Here is a 9,629-nt window from a genome sequence, read left to right on the forward strand (position 1 = left end):
AATATGCGTCCATGAAACAACATATGATGCCCCGCTGTAGCATCTACAATGATGTCGATGCGTAGTAAGGGGAAGCTATCTTTTGGGCAAGCTTTGTTTAAATCTATGAAGTCTATGCACATTCTCCACTTCCCATTCGTCTTTTTCATCATGACAATATTGGATAACCACTCCGGGTAGTGGGCTTCCCTGATGAAGCCAGCTGCGAGCAACCTTTCAACATTTTCATTAATGGCGGCATACTTTTCTACGCTAAACGATCTCCTCTTCTGTCGCACTGTCTTGTGTGTTGGGTCTACGCCTAAGCAATGCTCAATGACCTCATTGTCTATACTGGGTATCTCTTCATGGCTCCATGCGAAGGCATTCCTGTGTTCTATCAACAACTATATCAGGGCTTCTCTATCTGCTAGTGGGACTTGTGTCCCAATGCGAGTAGTAGTCCCAAGGAGATCAGTGTATAATGTCACAAGCTCCAGAGGTTCGTTGACTTCTGCATGTTGCTGACCCCGGTCATCCCTGACTTCTATATCTCTCTTGTAAGTTACCGCTACAGGTGGCGGGAGGGGCGGCATGGCCTCATCTTGTCCTGCCACAACGCGGACTTCCTTCTTTATTTTCCTTAGTTCTTGCACATAGCATTCTCAAGCTAGGGCCTGCTCGCCTCTCCCATGCCTCCATCGGTTGGGAACTTCATCTTGAGATGGTACGTGGATGTTACTGCCCTCAAATAGTTGAGCGTTGGTCTTCCCAATATAGCATTGTAAGAGGAAGGAGCTTTTACCACTAAAAAATCGGTCATAGTGGTTGCTATCCACGTCCCCGTTCCTGCAGTTATTGGAAGTGTGATTGCCCCTACGGGCTGGATAGTATCCCTTGAGAAACCCTTTAATGGTGTAGATGAGAGCCTCAATTTGCCAACATCAATCCCCATTTTGACAAACGCTTCCCAGAACAGTATATCAGTCGAGCTCTCATTGTCCACTAGTACCCGCCTGGTTGTATAATTGGCTATTACGAGGGTTATTACTAGAGCATTGTCATGCGGATACAGGATTCCTTCTCTATCCGCCTCTTCAAAGGATATCACCATTTGCTCATTGCTAAGTTTTGGTTGTTTGTGTGCTCTATCCGTCACAAATACTTCTTCATATCTTGCCTTCTGTGCATAAGCCTTTCAGCTGGATGTGGAAATTCCACATCTAGCAAAACCTCCTGCTATAATCTTTATTTCTCCTATGGGCGCCCTACTCCGATCGCCTTTTGGGGGCAACCTCGCCCTCCTGTCCTGGCTGTCATTAACGTGGCACCTTCTTTATGGACTGAAACTCCGCCTTGGTTGTTTTTTACTCTCCTGACGCCTTTTTGGTTTTGACTGTTATGCAACCATTCGCTCCAACTCGCCAGTTCCTGCTAACTCCGCAACTCTCTTTCTCATGGTCGTGCAGTCCTCAGTCCAGTGCGAGCTTGTCTGATGATACTTACAGTACCGACTGCTCGTTTTGATAGGACGATGGCTTTCCCTTTCTCTCTCTCCTTCCTGTACACCCAGATTATTGTGCAACAGTCTGAGGTTGCGATCTAACCGCCTTTCCCTCGCTCTTTCTCGCCTACTTGGATTACCCTTCTTATCAACCCGCCTGTTTCTCCGCTTAACCTGGGTATCTTCTTTATAGGGGTCCACCAAAGCTTGCAGAGTATCTTCTGTATTAACAAAATTGTCCACCCTGTCTATGAACTCCCTGAGGGCGGAAGGAGTCCTCCAGGCCAATTCTGCCATAAAAGGACTACGCGGCCATATCCCTTCTAAAAGGGTGGCCAGAGTGATCTTCTCATCTTGGTCATTCGTTGTTAAGCATTCTCTATTGAAACGGGCCAAGTAGGTCTTTAAATTCTCATCCTCCTTTTGCTTAACTGTTGACAAGTAGGCAGCTGGGCGCCGTTGTCTTCTACTAGGCATGAACTGGGTTAAGAATTGCTTTGTCAGTTCTTCAAAGCTGTCTATTGACTTTGGTTTGAGGGTCTCAAACCACCCCCTAGCTGTTCCTTTCAGGGTCAAAGGAAAAGTTCGACACGCAATCTCTCATTGGAAACCGTGGAGCGTGATATGAGTTTTAAAGTTTTCCAAGTGATCTACCGGGTCCTTGGACGTGACTCACAGATGGCGCCAAATGTTATGGACGTGTCTCACTTCCAATCTTTCACTATGTGGTCGATCTTCGTGAATGAAACTTGATGGGCTCTTCTTGCAAACACTCTGATGCTTAAGTCAGTTAATATGTGATTGTATTCGAGTCATTTTTTCATTATCAAAGATTACCTGTATATATAAGCTTGTTTGCTGTGCTTATCTCATTCAGGATTTATCGGAACGGATCGCTGCTTAGGATTTTGAATAATCCCATAACTTCTTGCTGTTTTTATTCTTCCGTCAAAGGTGGTGCCATGCATATCTCTATTCAAACTCTCATTGACTATCCCTCTATGGCCCTTGGGCCCATCCTCTGAGCTTCTTGGTTTTTATTGTACTATAGGTCTTCTTATACGCTCCAAGGCCCTTCGGTTGGGATGGTCTCTTCAAAAAATTAAAGTAAAATTTAAAATAATACTATTTTATTATATAGTTGTATACAAATTATTAATTAGAAGTAAGTTTATTCGAAGAACTATACACATATATATGTATAATATTTTCACGCGAAAAATGAGAGAGAGAAGCGCACGAACGAGTTAAAACCTCGCGTGTAGTGTTTTCGCAGGGGTTGTTTTTGATCCGTGGGGTGGGGTTCGAATTAGAAGGAGAGATGGTTTGACTTTGGGGTGGCTGACAGAAACGCTTGCCTTTCCATAGATAAACTGCCACGTGTTGAAGAAACAGTCCCACTAAGTAAGTGGGGTTCGGTCCGTTTCTGTCAATATGCATTTACCACGCTACAGTAAATCAATAAATTACCAAATTTATGGCATTGCAGAGATGGAAATTCTAGAGAGAGAGAGAGACAAAGAGCCGGGAGAAGAAAAGTCAAAAAAAAAAAAGGAACTGTGAGAGAAAGTGTGTTTTTGGGGGGGTCTGCAGGGAGATCGATCAAGAGGCAAAGCTGGAGAGATTTTTCTCCCTTTCTCTCTTTCCTTATTCCGAAGTTTGTAAGTTTTAAAAAAAGGAAAAAAAGAAGAAGAAGAAGAACACCGACACAGGTGGTTGTGGTTGAGGGTGTATCAGAATTAATTTACTCTCAAGTACTCTTCTTCTTGGTCTTCTTCTTCTTCTTCATCTTCTTCTTCACTGATTAATGTTTTAAATTTCGTTTAGCTTTTGTACACTGTTTTTTGTTCCTCTATACATGGTGGTTTTTGAAAATAATGTAACCTTGAATTTGGTTTTGTATTAATACATTTGTGATCTAGAGGTAATGTTATTGGTTTTAAGAGTGCTACAATCTCTCTTCCTCTCTCTCTTCGCCAATTTTGGAACATGCATTATCCCTTCCGTTTCCATCTTTTCTCTATTACAAAATGAACCGGAGCTATCACAAACGCCTTGGTCATGTTTTGTGGAGTTTTGCTAGAGTGATGTTCATCATGGAGTACTGCATGTTAATATTTGCATCAGGGTTTTCCATTCTGAGCCTATTTTCCTCTTTGTAATACTTGACTAGAACTCCAGGTGTAATTCCTCCCTTAAATTCTGATCTTGAAAAATCTTGTGTTTTCGTGGGGTAAAAGCACAGGCCAGGTTCAAGTGGATAAAGTCTGTTACATATAGCTTCGAAGCTAGTGAAGAACAATGTATGGGGATTGCCAAGTAATGCCAACCATGGCAGGTAATGTAGTTTCCTCAGAATCACTCTTCTCGTCTCCGCCGATCCAAAACCCTAGCTTCAACTTCATACCTGGCATGCCTTTCCAGACTTTCCCTCCCATGATTGCTGTAAGTTCTTCATTATATATCTTTCTTTTTTTTTCATTTCCCTTCTTGTCCAAGAAGGGTATGCCATGGGATCAATACATGGTGAATTTGGTGCAAGTTTCTTGCAGAAAGAAGAAAACGGGCTTCTGAGCGGAAAGGATGATCAGATGGAGAGTGGGTCTGGGAGTGAACAAGTTGAAGAAAAGTCAGGGAACGAGCACGAGAGTGAACAGCTTCCCAAGAAGATCAAACGCTACCACAGGCACACCGCTCGCCAGATCCAAGAAATGGAAGCGTACGCTCTGATCTCTCTCCCTCTTGTTTTCTATATATATAATATTAATATTATATATATAGTAATTTGCACAAAATATTTCATAGATCAAACCCTCCTCTCTGCATTTCACGCCATAACTGTTTCTTCTACAGTTTGTTTAAGGAATGTCCACACCCAGATGACAAGCAGAGGATGAAACTCAGCCAAGAACTTGGCCTCAAACCTCGCCAAGTCAAGTTCTGGTTCCAAAACCGGCGAACTCAGATGAAGGTAGTGATCATCAGAATACTGCTGGCAGTTCGCAAATCCATTTAAAGATTTTATTTTCAATGGTAACCCTAGCAAGTGCCAACCAACCCTTGGCTCTAGAGGCTAGAGCTAGCACCTTTCTCAAGGAAGCGCGTTGATTAGATCCGGCCACATCAAATATTTGAAGCCCTAAACATCTAAATAAGGAAGCTGGATCTCATTAATTACTTAGTTGGGTCACTTTTTGCTTATATATAGTTTTAATTTGTGTACGTACGGCCTATATTTCATTGATGTGCGCAATTAAACACGCCGGTACAACAATATACACGTGCTTCCCAAAGAGTGCTCGAGAATCATGAATGCTATGCCGTTTAGGGTTACAACAAAATTATTTTTCATTCTAGCTAGGTTTTAGTGTGTGTTCATAAGTTTGATGGAAGTGCTAAATATTGTTTGCAAGGTGTGTATTATTTAAAACTTTGTGTTATAATTTGATAGGCACAGCAAGACAGGACGGATAATGCGATCCTTAAAGTGGAGAATGAGACTCTAAGGCAGGAGAATTTCCGGCTACAAAGGGCGCTAAGTAATGTTGTGTGCCCTAACTGTGGAGGTCCATGTATGATAGGTGGGGAGATGGGCTTGGACGAACAGCAAATTCGCCTTGAAAACTCCCGGCTCAGAGAAGAGGTATATATATATGATGGTTGTTCGTTAGGAGCAATTAATGAAGGAAAAAAAAGTACTTTTTTTTTTTTGTTGCTTCTGTTTTTCAAACTCGACCATATCGATTAAACATCTTCAAAACAAGCATCCCCGTTGAAGATAATTTACAAACTGTGTTTTTATCATTTAAGGCTCACTTAAAAATATGACCAAATAACTTTTCATAATCTTTAAATTTTTATGAGGTAATCGTTCCTTTCACATGCTGTATATATATAGAGATAAGCACTTATTTGTCATGTGCTCCTAGAAGTTGTATAAATTTTGTTTTTATGCGGTTTTCATTAATACTGCAAGTTTCAATTGAGTCGGAGCAGAAATATTTAAGGGGTACGTACTACTGATGATGATTATAAATATTGGGATGTTTTACAGCTAGAACGTGTTTGTTGTCTCGCTTCACAATATGCTGGCCGGCCAATAGAAGCAATGCAAGCAGCTGCTACATTTATGCCGCCCCCTTCATTGGATTTAGATATGAATATGTATTCGAGGCATTTCCAAGACCTTATGGGTTCATGCACAGACATGATTCCTGTGCCCATGTTAATGCCTCCGGAAACAGCTTATCACTTCCCTGAAGCCGGTCTATTATTGGAAGAGGAAAAGCCAATTGCATTGGAGCTTGCCGTTTCATCCATGGATGAACTTGTGAAGATGTGCCGAGGAACTGAACCCCTTTGGATCCGTAACAACGAAAATGGAAGAGAAGTGCTTAATCTTGAGGAGCATGCAAGGATGTTTCCATGGCCCTTGAACCTGAAGCACCACTCGAATGAGCTCAGGACAGAAGCCAGCCGTGATAGTGCCGTTGTTATAATGAATAGCATCACCTTGGTCGATGCCTTCCTTGATGCTGTAAGTCCCCTACCTTGTTTAACAATTTCCTTTTCTGAAGCATGTCCATCTTTTTTTTCATAGTGATACTTTTAGGCCAAATAATAGTAATTCATAATTTGGTACTGAAGTATTATAATTTGTTACCTTAGCCAAAAATATTCATAATTTGGATGTATTCTTATTTAGTATACTTCAATCTGATCAATTTGGAACTTATTTCCCGCCCTTTGGGTTTCAGAATAATTGGATGGAATTGTTTCCTTCAATTGTTTCAAGAGCAAAAACTGTTCAAGTTCTATCATCAGGAGATCCTGGTCATGCAAGTGGCTCTCTTCAACTGGTAGTAACTTTTTAATTTCTATGTACCATTTGTTCTTGCACTTTGTTATTTGAATCTATGTAGAATTGTAAAATTCGATCTATATATATGACGCCCGCTTATTTTTGTTATTGCACAGTAATTTCTCATCTATATGTTTACTAGCTAGCTACTTGATTAATGTTTGGGCAGATGTATGCGGAATTGCAAGTTCTCTCTCCTTTGGTACCCACTCGCGAGGGTCATTTCCTTCGTTATTGCCAACAGAATGCCGAGGAAGCTGGGACATGGGCAATTGTTGATTTTCCAATTGATAGCTTTCATGATAACCTTCAGCCTTCTTTTCCCAGATACAAGAGAAGGCCCTCTGGTTGCCTAATTCAAGATATGCCAAATGGCTACTCAAGGGTGTGTTCTACTTTTCGAAATCTAGGTTAATTACAAGATATACGTAATTTCTCGGGAATATTTCTTAAATAATATTACTAAGAGCTAGCAATCATGCATAATGAAAACTAAGTCAATATGTATGTGCGTATATTTTTATCTTGTTATTGGTTTTCCAATGTGTCGAACAAATTCCGTGACTGTATTGTATGGTTTCATATGCAGGTTACATGGATAGAACATGCAGAGGTAGAGGAGAAACCGGTACATCAATTTTTTAGCGACTTCGTCTATAGTGGGATGGCGTTTGGAGCACAGCGATGGTTAGCTGTCTTGCAGAGACAATGTGAAAGAGTAGCAAGCCTGATGGCGGGAAATGTCTCCGACCTTGGAGGTCCTTATAACTCTTTTTCCTCTTTATTTGTCACGTGTCTCTGAGTGCACGTGTTATCTAAAAATAAGGGCATAAAAATATAACATATATTAATTATGCATGCGAGTCGTTGAATGTACAGTTGCATTCGTTAATACATCAAAACTAACAAAAATTATCAATGCAATTGAAAAATATGTTCGTACAGGTTAATAAAATTACTTGTTTTATAAGGTTGACATGATGTGACCTCATTATCTTATTTAACCTTGTTCATGCTGCCATCCACAGTGATACCTTCTCCGGAAGCACGAAAGAACTTGATGAAGCTGGCTCAAAGAATGGTAAGAACATTCTGCGTCAACATCAGCACTTCTAGTGGGTTGATTTGGACGGCTCTATCAGATTCCCCTGATGACACTGTTAGAATTGCTACGAGGAAAATCACAGAGCCTGGACAGCCAAACGGGCTAATACTCTGTGCTGTATCCTCTACATGGCTGCCGTACCCTCATAATCATGTCTTTGATCTCCTGAGAGATGAACGCCGTAGATCTCAGGTTTAGACTGATTGCAACCCTTTCATCACTCCTATTTTTTTTTTTTTTCCAACCTTTTAATCTTCTATTTAATCCTCACTCTTTATGTGCGCATATCCCAATCTTCAAACTGGCCAGTTTAAGAAGATGATTTATTGACTATATATATTGTACAGCTGGATGTTCTCTCCAATGGGAATTCCTTGCATGAGGTGGCTCATATAGCAAACGGCTCTCATCCAGGAAATTGCGTCTCTCTTCTTCGCATCAACGTAAGGAAAATTTTAACTGTGATTAGTGTTTCTTTCAGAGTCTAGCCCTAAATTAGTAGGCCAGGTGTGACAAGCTCGATCGAGTTTGACAAGCAAAGCTCTGGTCGAGCTTGAGCCCACTAAATACCCTGTTTGGCGTTGCCTAATCAGTCATTGCATTCCCTAAAAAATGAATTCCAAATGTTTCAAACATCACATCAAGGCTGAATTCAATATCACTTCTTCCAAACTTCTGTGTGCTTTCAGATGATCATCAGAGGATTTTCAATTCATTGTGGATGCATGTTTATACCTAAAATAGATTATTTATAGACACTTTCTAAAAACCTTCCTAGTATAAACTTAATTAGAAGATTCCGTTCACTATTTGCATGCATGCGTGCAGGTGGCCAGCAACTCATCCCAGCATGTAGAGCTAATGCTCCAAGAGAGTTGCACCGACGATTCCGGGAGCCTCGTTGTGTACACCACCATCGACGTTGACTCCATTCAGCTCGCTATGAGCGGCGAGGACCCCTGCTGCATTCCCCTCCTACCCATAGGGTTTGTCATCGTTCCAGTTGGATCCAGTGGCGAATTAACAACTAATACTTCTGGCGATGGCAGCCCAAATATCCCATCATCCGAAGAGGGAAATTCGCCTATTTCCTCAGGCTGTCTCCTCACAGTTGTAGTCCAAGATGTTGTAAGCACAATTCCATCGGCAAAGCTCAACCTCTCAAGCGTTACTTCCGTCAACAACCACTTGTGTAACGCGGTGCACCAGATTACTGCTGCTCTCGGTAGCACCACCAGCAAAACCAGCTGCCCTGATAATGCTAGTGCTCTAGGCTCTTGCACTGAACCCACTAGTGCACCACCCAAGCATTTATAGCTTAGGAGGTGCACAATGTAGAAATTACGCAGAATTTCCTCCCACTTTTCCGTCCTAGTGAGGAGCGGGACTCGGGTTAGTCTCTGAGAAGAAAGAGCTGCAGGATATCCAGCCGGCTGTTACCATGCATCCATCTCTTTGTTTTACAGATGAAGATTGGGGAGTAATTAAGAGTGGGGAATTCTGGGTAATTTAGCATGGGAAAGCAAGCAAGGGATAGAGGATCGACGTCAAATAAGAAAGGAGTAGGGATTTACGTAGTATTTTGGTAAATAAGGGAAGTGGTAAGTATATGACAGTGGTAGGTGTTGCTTTTGTCAAGTGGTAGGACGAAGGGGAGGGGGTGAGGGTGGGGTTAGTTATGTGAAATATCAGTACGTGGCAGTGGTATGCATTAATTAAAGATGGTAGTGTGGAAGAGAGCGTGTGTGGGTGAGAGAAGGCCAAAGGGGGAGTCAAGAGCGCACCAGATCTGACCACTGCTTTTTGGTAAGGCTTTTGTTTTTCTTTATTTTTATTAAAAGATAAAGAAGAAAAGATGGGCCTCACCAGCCAGCAAGGGTGGTGGTTCGGGTATTGACTTCTACTAGCTTATCTGTCGGCCTTTTTTTGTTTTTGATGAATTCAATGCTATTCTGAACATTACCGTTTTAAGTGCTTATCCAGAACTTTTATAACCCCCCCTCTCTCTCTCTCTCTCTCTCCAGCTACCTAGCTCGTAAGTGTTCGAATTGATAAATAACTCCCTACTTGATATAGTTTTTCTGCTTCTTCGTACGTACGTGCATGATTTCATGGCTTTTTGCTGGTTAGGCAAATGTGGATTGTGGCAACGACAAAGAGTTGGACCTGTTTTGTTAATT

The 9,629-nt window shown here is 41.6% G+C and overlaps 2 protein-coding genes across 3 annotated transcripts; one reads left to right on the forward strand and one right to left on the reverse strand.

Moving 5' to 3' along the window:
* Positions 1-1,378: 1,378 nt before the first annotated feature.
* On the reverse strand, positions 1,379-1,960 carry LOC122282384. The gene has a single exon (XM_043094339.1). The coding sequence runs from the start codon at positions 1,958-1,960 to the stop codon at positions 1,379-1,381; it is 582 nt and encodes a 193-aa protein (XP_042950273.1).
* A 1,068-nt stretch (positions 1,961-3,028) lies between these two features.
* Positions 3,029-9,427, forward strand: LOC122282821 (homeobox-leucine zipper protein HDG5). Of its 2 annotated transcripts, none has more exons than XM_043094860.1 (12): positions 3,029-3,237; positions 3,724-3,928; positions 4,036-4,202; positions 4,337-4,454; positions 4,935-5,126; positions 5,538-6,020; positions 6,241-6,342; positions 6,514-6,729; positions 6,934-7,102; positions 7,373-7,641; positions 7,797-7,892; positions 8,278-9,427. In XM_043094860.1, the coding sequence occupies exons 2-12, from the start codon at positions 3,785-3,787 to the stop codon at positions 8,764-8,766; spliced, it is 2,445 nt and encodes an 814-aa protein (XP_042950794.1). In that variant the 5' UTR covers positions 3,029-3,237; positions 3,724-3,784; the 3' UTR covers positions 8,767-9,427. The 2 variants fall into 2 exon arrangements, with proteins under 2 accessions (XP_042950794.1, XP_042950793.1); XM_043094859.1 differs by having other exon boundaries at positions 3,729-3,928.
* Positions 9,428-9,629: the final 202 nt, after the last annotated feature.

The sequence above is a fragment of the Carya illinoinensis genome, chromosome 11 (genome assembly GCF_018687715.1).
Source record: "Carya illinoinensis cultivar Pawnee chromosome 11, C.illinoinensisPawnee_v1, whole genome shotgun sequence".
Classification (NCBI taxonomy): domain Eukaryota; kingdom Viridiplantae; phylum Streptophyta; class Magnoliopsida; order Fagales; family Juglandaceae; genus Carya; species Carya illinoinensis.